The sequence below is a fragment of the Dermacentor silvarum genome, chromosome 2 (assembly GCF_013339745.2).
Source record: "Dermacentor silvarum isolate Dsil-2018 chromosome 2, BIME_Dsil_1.4, whole genome shotgun sequence".
NCBI classification, from domain to species: Eukaryota; Metazoa; Arthropoda; class Arachnida; order Ixodida; family Ixodidae; genus Dermacentor; species Dermacentor silvarum.
Genome location: NC_051155.1, coordinates 200,385,115 through 200,400,506, shown reverse-complemented (window position 1 = coordinate 200,400,506; position 15,392 = coordinate 200,385,115). Strand labels below are relative to the sequence as shown.

The 15,392-nt window shown below is 43.7% G+C and overlaps 1 protein-coding gene across 1 annotated transcript in view; it reads right to left on the bottom strand.

Annotated features, from left to right (window-relative positions):
• LOC119442434 (sodium channel protein para-like) overlaps positions 1 to 15,392 on the bottom strand; it is a 216,054-nt gene that overhangs the window by 39,412 nt on the left and 161,250 nt on the right. Inside the window, exons 12-17 of the mRNA XM_049662144.1 lie at positions 15,274 to 15,373; positions 13,985 to 14,050; positions 12,086 to 12,339; positions 9,813 to 9,986; positions 6,418 to 6,593; positions 1,511 to 1,685 (exon numbers count right to left, since the gene is read on the bottom strand). Coding sequence (XP_049518101.1) covers positions 1,511 to 1,685; positions 6,418 to 6,593; positions 9,813 to 9,986; positions 12,086 to 12,339; positions 13,985 to 14,050; positions 15,274 to 15,373 — 945 coding nt within the window. The remainder of the gene's footprint in view (positions 1 to 1,510; positions 1,686 to 6,417; positions 6,594 to 9,812; positions 9,987 to 12,085; positions 12,340 to 13,984; positions 14,051 to 15,273; positions 15,374 to 15,392) is intronic.

Genomic DNA, 15,392 nt, shown 5'->3' with positions numbered 1-15,392 from the left:
ATTTGAGGCGAAGCTCTTCTTTTGATGTATTAAATTGGGCGAGGCTTTCGGGGTTGGTAAATTTTTCTGAGCGTTTTAATAGTCTTACACGGCGTGATAGCTGTAGTATATCTTTATTCATCCAAGGTAGGGCGACATTTGTCTGTTTTGTTTTCAGGGGAACAATGTTCTTAATGCATTTATTTATAATAGCCTTGAAGCTGTAGACAAGGGTATTAACATAGCAAATGTGGCTGAGATTGTAGAAGAGATCGAAGGAAAAAGCTTAATGATCGAGTATAGACGTATAATCCGTATGATAAATGTAATGAAATGTCATGAATGAGTGCGCGACTTGTGAATTGGACAAGCAAGTGAGAACAATACAGCCTTGTTGTCCAAAATTCTATCAACTATTTCACACTGATAACAATTCTCTCAATTCTCTGCAAGGCTTGAACTTAAAAATACAAGATCAAGAAGAGAATTCTGCCTTGTGGGACCCTGGACGATTTGTGTTAAGTCGCACAATAAAGAGAGGTTGATAAGGTGATTTGCTAGAAAGGTATGTTCAAAAGAAGTGTGTGGGCTCGAGTCTATACTTGGTGCGTTAAAGTTTCTATAAATATAAGTTTCGAAATATGGAAGTTGTGTTTATGTAGAAATTCATAAAATATATGCAGCCTGTCAGCGGAAGAAGCAAGTAAACGATAGAAAACAGAAAATATTAAAGTTTGTTTAGGCAAATAAACTTTACACCATAAGGATTCAATATTAGAAGGTCCAGGAATGACAGAGAAGCTTAGGTTCGACCGAAATAAAAAAATCTACACAATCTCCTCTACCGTTTTTTTCGATCCGAACGAACAGACGTAACCGGAAGTTCTAAATTCGGAGTCCAGTATACCGTCATGTAGCCATGTCTCCGTAATGCCGACTATTTGTGGCGAATATGAAGTTGTTAGTGACAGAAAATCGGGCAACTTATTTGCTATGCTTCCATAATTTAGATTTAATAAAGTAAGCTGTTCAGAGAAGGAGCGACGTAGTCGACTGGGTGATGTGGATGGTGAGGTAGGTTCAGTGGTTCACCACATAATTATACACCATTGAATAAATAGGGAAAGTGCTGCGCATTGAGTAGGAAATAGTGACAGAACAGCGAGCTCGTCCTGTATGTTTGTGGCGACGTAAAATCGCACAGGGTTTCGATGTTCTTCAAAAACAAATATACCCCTCATAAACTCAGCGCTGAGTTACCGATTCTGAATGTTTGCTATGCTGTTTCACTACATAACGTAGCCGTTAACAGTGCAAGCATTATGTTGTTCATTTATACAGGATGTTCCCAGCTTCATTTAATCACTTTTTTTTCAAGAGCGTCACATGATAATTTTATAGCACCTTTAGTGAAGAACTCAGGGCCCATAGGGCGTGAACAAACGCTTTTATTTTAATTGTATGTGTGATTCCCAACAAAAAGTTTTATGAAAAATTGAAACGTGGAAAGGACAGAGAGGCCTGTACATACCACAAGGTTCCCGATGACCACTGTAGCGAGAAAGAAGGGGATGCAGGGCCAGCCAGAGACCCACATGCAGTCCCACATGGACTGGATCCACTCCCCGCACAACACCCGGAACACAATCATGAACGAATGCATGAAGTCAACAAAGTTCCACCGAGGAACCAAGTTATCTTTGAACCTGGAAAAAGTAAGAAATGAAGGACGACGATTAGCCACAGAGGTTTCCGTGCACTGCATCGATACACCGCGAGTGCTCGACACCAATTATGACACGCCATGCGGTCATAAAGAAGGGCAGACCAGGTGCATTGGAATACATATTTACTGAAATGCACAACGGTGGAAAATGCCAAATTAGTTTTCATTATGTTTTGCCGATGCAGGACCAGAAGGGGAAAAAAAAGAAAGTCGTGCATCTTGTAAGTAAGTCAACTGCGGCTACCACTGCTTTGTTTACTAATTTACAAAACAGCAGGCAATCATTTCGCATTTGAACGGATTACGAGCATACAAAAGCTGGGTTGACCTGGCCATCTCATCAATACAGGGCTACGTGTGTACAAGTGTTATAGGTGCAGCTTTCTGTCCAGCCCTAGATTGCCGAAGAGAATGACGGTGAAACAGGAAAATGATTCAAAACCACACAAGCATGAAGCTGCTTCTCAAAGGTGGCATGTTTCAGGTTTCATTGAGCACACTGTATGGGCGATATGCGGGCTCTTTACGGTTCTCTCGGAACAGTGCTGCGGCGAACACTGCTTCTGTCGGTGGCTTCACTTCGCGTGACCAAAGCTGTGAGCGCTCCCAGCTCACGCAATCGTCTCATTTTCAGGCGGTTTTAGCTCGGAGTTCACGTATGCGTCTAGCCACGCCTAGAAAGAGAAGCATGGTGAAGCTTGCGTGCCCAAGCTGCTTTTACTGTGCGTACGCTTGAGCTCAGCTGGCATCTTTTTTTCCCTTGCTCTCAACTTCTCTCTCCCTGTCGTCCTCGCCTGAGTCGTCAGAACATCGATGCGCAGCCATGTGTTCCTTTGGAGGTTAGCAGTCCCACCGGAGTGGCCAAGTTTATAACTTGTGTGAGCCATCTCTGTCTTAAGTGTTTCCACCAAAGATGATTCGATTTCGATGTCCGGTGACTGGCTTCGTCATAAACCGATTTTTGTACGGCTGAAGCGCATACGGTAAACTTGGCTCGTGATGTTCCTCAATTGCGCCGCTTTGGTACTGTCGTGACACTATATTTCGTGTAGCATATATGTGCGGGGCTGATGTAATATTTCTTATCTCACTCCAACATACAGTCAAGATAACTATAATTTTCCGCTCGTACTCTCGTACGCAAAACGTAGACATAAAAGCAGTTTTATTTTCGATGAAGCTATCGCCAATAAACATTCCTAACCTTTTCGGCATATTGTGGACAAAATCAAAGCATCGGGGGAGACAAGACACCGAAATCATAAATATCTCGTCGTATTACATGTTTGCGTGAAAGACCTGATTACGGTGAGTGAACATTGCCAAAGGAAACAACGCCAGCCCACACTCCATTTTCTCGAGGTGCTGGACATGTTGGAAGGTCACGCGCTTGCAGTAGTCCACATTCCCTAGGTCGTCGAAGAGCAATAAGCGTTCATTTTAAAGAGGTTCTGCAGCCACTCGTCGAGCAATTTATTTGCTTATGAGGCTGCGAATCCCACACCGTCACCAGTACCACTACCAGAACGTTGTTGTTGTTTGCAGAATAAATACAATAAAACTGATTGGTAAAGACAGGGAAAACACTTTGGACAGTAAAAAGACACTCTTGGGGCACGTTGCAAAACCACAATGTTACTAAACATTATGGAAGCCCACAAGCATCTAAAGAAAAGAAAGAAAAAGGTGCCAAAAATTGGAGGACGCTGAAGCTTCGCCTTTAAGAGTGGAACGCGATAGCTTTATCGGGCCCCATTCGCATCGCATTTTTCTTTATGAGTAGGCTTCACTGCAACACACAACGTGGGATAGCCAGCTTACAAAGACCAAGCTTACACCGGTTCCCATAAAGTCGGCTTCACTTTTAAACACAAATGCATTGCTGGGAAGACATTTTTACAGGGGCAATATAATTCATCTTATATCAAAATGTGAAGACCCGAGGACCTTTTTTTATTATTTTATGAGTAGTTTCCTGCTGCCCCGAGGCGCGCGAGTGTCCAAAACGCATTAGACAGGCGAAGTCCCAGTTTGACCTGCCGAGGAGGCAAGCGCCATCTGGATGGTGGTTTCGCAAGTGATCTACCCGGGCGTACCGCTATTGTATGGTAAAATGCTGAAAAGGGGTTTGTGGTTGAGTTTCCTCGTAAGCGAATTATGGATCTCGTACATTCAAATTACAATCCGACGCTGTCATGTCTGTCGTACTTTACGATTTTTCTTACGGATTTTACTTTGAGAAATTCAATTAGTTCACTAACAACTCTGCGCCACGCGGAGGGCCTGCGTTGTCCGGGTGGCTCGGGATTATTTTCTCAGCCGCGAACGCCAGTCCTGCCACACGGGGCCCTTAGCGCTATCGCGTTAAAAAAAAAAAGAAAGAGAAGCAAGCTACAAGTTGTCTCTGCAGAGGGACACTGCGATCACCCGCATGAGGAGGGGCTCCAACAAGCAGAGGTTGGCTCTCAAAGCTCTGCGAGTACTTATCACAGAAAGTGAATTGATAAATTTGTTGTGAACGATAGTTCTTACGCATTTTAATGCGACAGCGTTCAGGGCCCCGTGTCGCACAAAATCCGGCGTCGGCGTGGATGCCGGCGTAGAAAATCATCCTCAACCACCCCGATCGCGCAGGCCCTCCACATGGTGCACGGTTTTAGTGAACAAAAATTGAATTTCTCAAAGTAAAATCTGTCAGAAAAATCGCAAAGTACGACTTACCCACAACGTACAGACGTGATAACGCCGGATTGTAATTTGAATATACGAGAAAAAAGCCTAAGAAGCAGCCAGGGATCTTTGAATGCCATCGCGTTCCACTCTTAAAGGCGAAGCTTAAGCGTCATCCAATTCTGATGGTGTTTCGCTGTACTTTGGTTCTAGGCAACATTGAGGGGAATGTTGAACACCGCGCCTTTCTAAATTTTGATTGGGCCCCATGTCGCAGAATATATGGTGTCGGTGTCGGCGTCAACGGCGTCCAATAACGCTATTGCATTCCACCCTTAAAGGCGAAGGTTAAGCTTACTAGTTTTTTAGTTTCACCTATGTTCACATTACCTGTATATGCTTGCGTAATTCTTCTAGCCCATTAACGCCTTTTACTTTTATTTTATTCGTTATTTACGGACTTGCTCTGTTAGTGTTTTGTCATTTTTATAGACTTTTGAGAGTTATCTGTATTTTTTTTATCTTTTTTTTGTTGTTATTCACAACTATGATATTAGGTAGCCCTGGTGGTCAAATTTCCAATTTTACATATTTTTTAAAGGAGATGAAGACAATGGAAAAGAAATAGAAGAGACAAGCAAAACACAACAAAGGGCATCGCACACATATAGAGTTTGAGCACTTGAGACAGTAGTCCAGTCTTGTAGTTGAGAAAAATTGCAGGACAGCTTTTGTGAGCCACGTATCAAGTTGGAGCTGTACCTATTAGAGATAACAAATCATTGAGCATAAAGCTGCTGGAACTTGCTTAGAAGTACGGGGTGATGACTGCTTGTAGAAAATTCGCCATTCTAAAAGCAAGTACGCAAGCGTTTTGCTGTCGCGTCTACAAGCCGGGAACGCAGGATTCGGCGCACGTCCTGGTCGGTGCAGGCGATAGGCTACATATACAGCCGGTCATAAAAAACGAAACTGAAAAATTTTACTGACCACAGCTGAACTTTATGCAATCCTGGATGCACTCCAAACACCAAGAGAAATCCAACCTGATGTGCGTTGCAACCTGAGAAATCCAACACGGATTCCTCAAAGGCACTGATTGAACTTAAAAAGGCGAATAACACATTATCCCTCGCCAGGCGCTTGCACCCAATTGCTGAAAAACTCGCAGAAGGCATAGTGTGCGTTAATGTAGAATGGGTGCCTGCCCACATATGAATCCCTGGAAATAAACGTGCCCGCGAGCTTGCTACTGCGCAGTAAAGAAAATACATTGTTCTTTCAAGTAGAGCATGAGCGAGAACGACGAGGAACAAGCGGCCTCATTCCACCGTGCTCCGTTATTATCACATCCCACCTAAAGAGAAATGAGGAACTAATTCTGCAACGCAGGTGTCTTGGGGCTGCCCTCACATCGAGCACCGTGGAACGTAGGTGGTAGCGTCCTCAAGACTCCAAAGAACAAGAGGAAATGCTACCCTGCCTAATGTGCAACAACACAAGAAAAGGCAGTCGACGCGGCACATCTCCTTTGGAAGTGCGCTGCCGCAGAAGACATCCGAAGAAGGCACCTACACCGAGAACTGATGTCACCTACTGACTCAGATGGCCTTCGGGCGGGTTCACGGCATACAATTTTACTCACTCATCACCTATACCATGGACTCTAGCCTGGATTTCCTGATGTAGGAGATGCGAAACAAATCTTGCTCCGGAGGCCGCTATTTGATCTTCTAAATAAAGACGTTTTAACTACCACCATCTTTTCGCCGAGTGGCTCGTCACTGTTGTCTCCACACTAGTAAAGATGTCTGATGCTGGCTTTTCTATTCCATGACGAAAAAATTATATTGTGCCAACGAAAAAATTGTGAAGGATTACGGAGGGTTGAATCCAAGAATAGGTTGAACGTTTTAAAGATTATTTACGGCCTACCCACTGTGCACACTAGCTGTACGAGGTGAACGTAGCTCTCGTAGCTCAGTCCACGCTGAGGTTTCCCACAGTGTGGAAAATTTGTTTAAAAAGTAGAAGATACTCACTTGTGCTTATTTTCTTCGTAGTTCTTGCCAAAGAGTTGCATTCCCATCACGGCGAAGATGAAGATGATGATTCCCAGGACAAAGGTCAAGTTCCCGAGGGCACCGATGGTTTTCCCCATGATAGAGATGAGCAGGTTAAGGGTAGGCCACGATTTGGCTAGCTTGAACACACGTAGCTGTTAAAGAAAATAGGCTCAGCGTAAGCTTCTTGCTCCATAACGTGCAGGAAATCTGGCCTCAATAATACGTATGTCGTGTTTTTTTTTCAAATTGAAATTTATTCAGCGTCAAGAATATTTCTTGATGTATACATGACTGTCTAGAGCCGCAGCCACGGGCTGGTAACAGTTATTTTCCTCTGGATAAAAATTCAGAACAGGCATAACTGTTAGTCATGACATGTGAAGGGCCTTCAAAGGTAATCAGTAACTAAAAAAAAAAAAAAAAGAAACAGGCTATATAAATGGTGCTTGCGCAGCAGCTTTATACGCTTTGGCTGACACAATTATGGCAAACTAGACAGTAAAAATATTTTAAGAAATTGATAACTAACGTTTAAGGTATCGCATTTATGGTATATTCTATATCAGAAACTTGAAGACAATCGCATTCGAACTCGTTAATGCTTCATATTTCAGAGCATTTCTGCTCCGAGAAATTCATAATCAAATTTGACATTCAGTACTCTAATTTTGCATTCAGAGGCGGCAGTCCCGACACAAAACAGACTCCCCTCGTGACGCCGCTAACTGCGAGGGAAAAGAGGTTGTCAGTCTTGTTGTTGCCAGCCGAGAGCAGGAGCAATGCCGTTATCAGCTTCGCCTGGCTTCAGAACTGGTGTCCCATAAGGAATGAGCTGGGTCACGCGTGAGGCTTGTCTTCCCGCACATGTGTTCCTGGACAATAAGCTCAGTATATGCGCAGTAGACGACAGTCTCTTTTTAATATATGCGCAATGGGAGTTCCTAGAAAGATGCTTGTCGAATAATATACGGAAGAATCGATGAGTGTTTTTTATAAGTTATAATCCGTCTGCTGGTGGAGACGGGGTATAGTGTGATGGGTTTGCGTGTGAAGGCAACTGAAGCACGCTTCTCGGATGGCATAATCAAGCCTTGTGTTCGAAGAAAGACCAATGTCAGGGTTGCTGCCCGCTGGAGTCGCGCGCGCACCTGAACTAAAGTCCAAAGACAAAAGTTCATCGGCATATATCGAAAGACAGACTGTGCTAGGTAGACATTTTGCGAGACCTATGAGAGTCACATTGAGCAAAGAGGGGTTTAACACTTTTTTCTTCTGGGGGGCGCCACAATGTTCAGATGGGGCGATCTTCGATTTGTGAGTGTCTCAAATCGTAAATTGAGTCAGTGCGTTTTGTGCCGTCGTTCTGCAAGTCGTCGAATCGTACGAATTCTCTTGAGTGCAGTGTCGAAATCTATTCGGTTTGATTACAGCAGTAATTGCCACTTGGCGGTGTTCATTGCTTCAGCGGTGGTGTCGTTTATGTTGCTGGCAAGGTAATTGGGACATGTGTCCTCCACACATGATTTGAACCTAATCCTGTCAATTACAGACATCACGAGGGAAAGACTCAACGAGTCTGCTGATTTATAAATTGGTGGGTATATGATCAGTACCGTGAGTGTCGATACCGTAAGACAATTATTCTTTTGATGTGAAGCACTGTGACACCAGAGCCAAGTCCTGACAGCTGCTATATGTGAGACCCCGCAGATATGTCGAGCTACCGTCATTTATGAAGCAAAAGTCACAACCAGAGGCAAATGACATGACATTGCTTCTCCCGGAGGTTATGTTGGTGCTCCCCCAAACCAAGGGATGCACATAGAAGTCACCAGTGATGATATAGGAGCTTAATTTTGGCCTAAAATAATATGATTTCTCAGCCTCTCACATTCAAACCGCCCGGATGGGGAAATATAATCACCAAGAAATGTGCGGCATTCTCTTCTTTTTGATTCGAAGCCATATGTGTTGGTTGTCTTCCTGAGGCTGAACAGCACATTAAACATAAGTCAAGTCCGTTTAGATATAAACGAGATCTTTGCTCCGTCCTTCGCACGTAAAAAGAAACAAAAGCTTCGTGTCCAGATAGTTTGTAAGGAGTTGGTATGTTTGGTTCGGTTCTACGCCTTTGTGTGTGTGTCTGCCAAAACGCATGTAGCCCCTGCACAGGCAGAATTTTCGTAGCCAGCACAGCCTATAACGTAACGTACGTACCGTGTACCAGCATCAGCTACATATCACAAGCAGCGGTGAGACGATTTACTTAGCTCACCGGAAAAGTGAGTGTAACGTCATGAATTTATTTTTGTTCTTTATTATCTGTCGTTGCCTCAGTTCGAAAGCTGTACAGCACGCCGTAGCGCTATATTCGAGACTTAAGTAATGTTCCATCAGCATATCGGGCTCATAAAGGAACAAGATGGCTACAGGCATATTTAACGACAGTGCACTTTTGACACGATGTCTAATCCATGTGGCTCGGGCCCTTAATGTTGCTCGGTAAAGTGACCAATAAACTAAATTTAGGAGCCGTGATAAACCAGGCTGACATGACAGTAAGTGAACATGAACATGACATGACAGTAAGGCCGCGCTAATAAAGCTACCCTCACCGATCGAGACGTCGTACCCGAATTCCAATGCTCACGTGATCTCGTGAAATTCAAATCAAGAAGCACCGGGGAGTGAGTGTCCCAACCTTCAAGCTCTTCCTAATTAATGACCATTAAACTTCTTTCCGCACTGAGAAGTCAACAGATCAGATCACGACTATCCGTAGTTAATTCCACATTTACAGTACCACTTGGCGTCGAACAGAACGAAATCGGAACGCATAGCTTCTTGACAGTAAAATTAGGTTTAGCTGACATGCTAAACATGGTAACAGTGCGTAGGAGGACTGTCATTTTGGCCTTGGAGTAATATGATATTTCATTCAAATCTGTGTACTTTTTGCCATGAAGTAGTTCAACTGTAGCGCACCTCGCATTTTTTTCCTCTTGAAGGAGCTTAGTAGGGGGTGATAACAGAAAATAAAGAAGTCTATCGTAACGTCTCCTGCAACTCTGACTTCAAATAAAACTCATTTGAACAAACACATCCAAACAATTAGTACCAATTAAATTCGCAGGATGAGTTTATTAAATTGCTGTAACGGAATTTGCTCGCTGACAGATACACATAAAAACTCACATGGGCCATACACACTTTCAAGGTATACACATAATTTTTGTTTCAACAGCATCAAAGTCACGTCTATGTGTGCGATGTCGACGGTGTTGACATTTAAATCCACATATGCGGGCGTTGTGTTCTACAGTGTGGAAACAACTTGCCTTCAAGGCAGTGTACACCAGTCGTTAACTCACCAGACGAAAAGAACGCAGCACAGACAATCCTTGGACGTTTTCCAAACTGAGTTCAATTAAGGAGAGCGCGACGATGAGGAAATCGAAGATATTCCAGCCTTCGCGGAAATAGTTTTTTGGACTCATGGCCATAAGCTTCATTCCAGCTTCTATCGCGAATGTCGCGGTAAAGAACTGCAAGAGAAAGAGAAGCATGGGAAGCAAATGAGATCGAATAGAGGGCAAGTGCACAGGATCGTTCTGGCTTCGGCAGTAGAATAATCAAGTTGCACGGTAAAGTACCACGTTAAATACCTATAAGCGCAGGAAGAGGGCAGCTCATGATCAGGGCCGGCACTCATGAAGTCGTTCTTGCTGAAGAGCGTTTAATAAAGCGAATGCTGAGGTATGGCGGCAACGAAGGGGGAGATGGTAGTGAAAGAGCTGAGAAGTGATAAACATTCCTTTGATGAGAAATCTTTGTGAGTCCGGCCCAAGTGTCCCATGCTTTTCACTTCAGAGACTAGCAGAATAAATAAAAAGTTCGATTTGCCTCTGCGCACATGAAGTCACTTTTGAAGCATTCTTATTAGCATTACTCAAGAGATCTACATACTATTTTGCTCTTCAGTTACTTTTTTTTTCTTACAGAAATTTATATGAATTACACCATTGTTTTCCCATAGTTTCCGCAAACAATTTGCATGCTCAAATAATGTCCTTAGAATCCGCAGCATAGTAGCAATTCAATGAAGCTGCTTTTAACATCGAGTTAGAAAATGACAGAATGCTATAGCTCCTACAGCATCATTCGCTTCTACTCAAGCTACATGCCTAAACGTACGCACGCAGAAAAGGTGTCAAGCAACTACAAAGCAGGGCTCTCCTCACAATCAATTTCGCGACGCATGTGAGTGCCGGCATAGCGCAGAGTTGATGAGCGGTCGTAACTTACCGGTGCGAGGCATGCAACTTCGTCGTTTCTCTCATCGGAACAACCAGTGAAAGGAAATGTGAGTCTCCGGCTTGTTTCAACGCGAAACCATTCAGACAGAGCTCTACAATTCTGGCAAAGAGCGGTATCAGAATAAAGGCTTTGCCTACTGGCATGCAGCTACAGTGACGTCTTGTGACGCTGTGATCACGGGTTCTACGGATGCTGAAAGAAACAGACAAAAGCACTACCAGGCACTGAAAAGCGTGAACTCTGCTGTGTCTGGTGACAAGATCCTTACGTTCTCTGTAGTCTATCGATGCCTTACATGCCTTAAAGGAGATAACCAAGACTTTGTCTTAGCTCAAAAAATATTTTTCTAACTGTAATAATACCTCCTTCTGATCAGCAATGTATCTGAGATGCCTAAGCACATATAACACTTGCATTTTGTTCATTCTTTGTGCATATGCCAAAGTTATGATGCCAGCTTCACTTTCTCCAGAAATAAATGCGCAATGGCTGGCATAACATCTTAGCTCTGCATAAAGCCACACTCGTATTTTCCAAACACGCACATACTAAACCCACTGACTTCACTCTGGCATAAAGCTTTGAGATCTAAGAGGCGCAACACACAGGTGCAGTCGTGCCAGCAATGGATTTGCCTTTTCCTGATCAGATGCAAACTTACGTAGCAGATTAAGTTGCACGAACAAAAGAATTACGCGCTCGGTATCAGTCGTAGAAGCAACAATAAAAATTAACAGCACTCGACAAATTACACATTTACGTGGGTTTTTCCTACCTTCTTTGCACTTTGCATCTTTATACTACGCGCTCTTTCTTCGCACTTTCTGTGCGACCGAGTTTGGTTGATCAAACTATTTTAAAGATGTGTACCAAGGAACTTGTTTTCCAGAGCACTTGCTTCTTAGCACATGCCCAAGAAGCCGAACCTTCGTGAAGTGCAGAAAGTATACAAATGGCTCTAGACCCGTGCAAAAATGAAACATTCTACGCATTCACCAAGCGTGATGAATTCAACTGGAAAAAGAGCTTACTATTCTCACCTCTTGAAGCCCCTCCGAAAACGGTGCCGGAGGGGCGGGGAGTGCCAAGCGTCAAACGCTCTGCTTGGCCACTTTGATCTCGCGCATTAAAAAAAAAGAGAAAAAAAAAAGACACTACACGCTGGCAAAAGAAAAGCACACTACTTTGGGTGCAAGAGATAGAAAAAAGAGAAAGATGCGGTCGTGGAAGCACCAAGCGGAACTACACACAGGCACTTGGCGAAGAGCACAGCACAGGCGATGGCGACGACGCACTGGGCACTACGCAGCGAGGCACTTTCACTTACGTAATTCCCCTTCTTGAGGACATTATCAAAGTCTGGGTCCATGTTATGATGGTCCATGGCCATGAATAGCGTGTTGACCACGATGCATAGAGTGATGAAGAGCTCCATGAACGGGTCAAACACGATGAGTCCTAGTATCTCCTGGATCCGGATCCAGTACCAACAGCAGTCCCACACGCAGAACATGTCTATACACTTCAAGCAATTGGCCATGCACTTGTCTTTGAACTTGGGCCTCTCCTGCTCCTCCCTTTCTGTGGGGAAATAATAAATGGACACTGAATAATGTTTAAGTATGGCCGCCAGTGAGCCCGTGGGGGGCGTCTAACGCCGCCAACTAGGGACACACGATACGAAAAAAAAAAAAAAAATCACAGGCAGCTACACGAGGGGCCAAGAAACGACGGGCTTCACCACACCGCGGCAGGCACACGAGACACACACACCGCCGAGGGGGCTCCACTTACTCAGTCATGGTCACCACACTACAAAACTTAACGCCCGTCTTGGGCCAAGTCTCCGGCAACTACGGCGCGTGATAATGTCGCTTTGTGTGCATATTTTCACACGTACATTGACGTTTTGATATGAACCTTTAGGACTCATGCTTCGTGAGTTAGAAACTGTGTGCCATTGTCTCTCAGTTCATTTATTACTCTCTTTGTCGACAAAGCGTAATCATAATTCAGAAGTCTTTTCCTTGTCTGAGACATAAAAGAAGTCCGGAGTTGGTACTTCCGCATTTATCTCAGTACTCAAAATTTATGCACACTGCCATAGAACGTACGTTATATAGTAGCTCACCGAGAGACGCGCTGAGCATTCAAATCAGAATTAGCGGGATCCAATATAAATCAGTTTAGACTGTTTTGAAAAGTTGCAATGCAAAAAGAGCCCCAAATCTTGCAAAACGAAATCATAACTGTGGTTCTGAAAGTTTTAGTTTCTCTCCAGTCTTCTCAAGAACCTATCATGACTTTATGACTGAGTCCGTGTTCCCCCTCAGCGTGGAAACTTGCAAAACAAAAACAAAGAAATCACGTGGTGTAAAATGTCACGTCACCAAGACCAGACAACTCGCAGGCGTTTCACATGCCTTGTGAAATCATCCACATCACTTCTCAAAGGCTACAAACAAAGCTAAAATGCACACTTGAAAGAAAGTGCATGCTCATATATTCTTGTAGGAACACACCACTACAAATCAGAAGAAAAGAACTGAGTAGGTTTCACACACAAGTACAATACTGTACCGTGCACAAGGACATGACAACTAGGGTAGACACGTGGTCAAGTCCTCGACCATGGAAACCCACTTCCGTGATAACGTATGCTTGAAAGTTTTTTAAAAATGTAATTCACCTGTTCAGCTTTTACACTTTAGAGGACTAGCAACACTGAGCCGAACACGCATGGTGAGTGAAGGCAGCAGAGAGTGCAAATCTTTCTTTAACAGCCATTGTCTGACGAAACGTAACCAGAAACCGAGAAAGCGTCTGATATTGAACTGCATAGTTCAGGGGTTGATGAGCACATCATATGTAAATTTAAAGTCCTCTACTGAACAGAAGTGTAGATAGAAAATCCCCGGACATATGCCAAGCCAGATGCTTTCTACAACAGGCTTAAACTTGTCATAAATTAAACCGTGGGTACAATATGCTTCAGTTAAGCGGTGGAATGACCACGTTGGGCGAGGCGTGGTGCCAGCACTCATTACAGGAGAAAAATGAAATAAAGGAGACAGGCTTCAGCAGCGAGTGCCAGCACTCCAAGGCGAGCACCTACGAAGGGTTCGTGCTCTCTTGCGAAACACAAGGTCACACAAAAAGGAAAGGTCGAAGGAGGCGGGCGGGTTGGGTTCAAAGGGTTGGAGTGAAAATCGGAGTTGATAGGTACCTCTCTCACTGGCTTTGCTCTGGCGACCCGCGGCCTGCTCGATGATGTCGTTTAGCACCATCACGTCTGCGGAGAGAGAGAGAGAAAAAAAAAGAAGCTCGGATATGCGTTACGCTTTGTTCGCATATTAGCGATATCGTCTTTTAGCTTTCTGATATGCGATCGAGCTGAGGTTGGCAAAGCTTCGGCGCTGGCCAGTTAGTGCTTACTCGCTTTTATAGCGGTATGCGCAGTTTGTTTTCAAATATCAACGACACGTAGTTAAAACGATACGAGGAAACATATTCTCGCCCTAAATTTAGGTATCGCATGCTTGTCGACAGATGCCTCAGGGAATGGAAGTAAAAAAAAAGCTGAAATAAGTAAAAAGGCGAGTTAATGACTGTCAAGTAAGTCGTACTTATTAGCAGTTAGCCTGAAAACTAATAAAGTTTTCAAGTACCGTTATGCATCAGTAAAAAAGAAAAATAATGCAAGTGGCACATTAGTGCCTAAATAAGTAAAAAGAAAAGCGGGAACACGCTGTTATTGGGCTCCCAATATCACTTATTAGGCTTCTATATTATAATGTCTGCTATATAACTTTCTTATGTTTTAATCGTGTGCATAATGTCAATGTTTTCAGAAAGCTTCCTGTATTTGTATCCTAGAAACGTGCAACTTCATTTTCTAAGTGACGGTATCTGCGTGCGTCCCACTGAATTGATAACACAAGTTATTAAGGAGCTTAGTCACATATCGGTAGACATCAACGATCACTTGCGTACACATGTTTTGAATTTCATGTAAGTTTATACAGCTCTAGGAACATTTCACTGAATGCAATATTGAATTCGACGCAGTCTTGGAATACTTTATGTGATAAGGGGAAAGCACAAAATACGAAGGAAGTACTTGGGGGGTGATAGCACTCGTGTTCCAGTCTTTGATACTCTGGGTACGAACAGACGCAACTGTACCAACTGATGAAATCTATTTTGGCGTAGCGTCTGTGTTTTCGTTGCTCTGGTGGCTCATTGTGTCCACGATACGATTTCCACGATCACTGGTGTTTTTTTTAAGGTGTTGTCAAAACTCACTGGTAGTTTCCTTATAACCACAAGTCGCGAGCAAAAGCACAAACTAAATAATTCCATAACTAAATAATGAACTCGCATAACAATTATTGTTTAGCCTCACACAACTGCTAATTAAAGGATGACATTTTTGCGCACTGACATCGCATTAAACGTGCATTTTTTTCTGACAGACACGACATGGTCACGCCGAGTTCGCGAAAAGGCGCTTACCCTTCATATCTACGAGGCCTTGCCTCTGCGACGGTTCAATAAAAGGGTTGTCCGGTTGCTTCTTCACAGCCAAACATTCCTCCCCATCCAGAGTCATTTCCTGGAACGAAATATTCCAG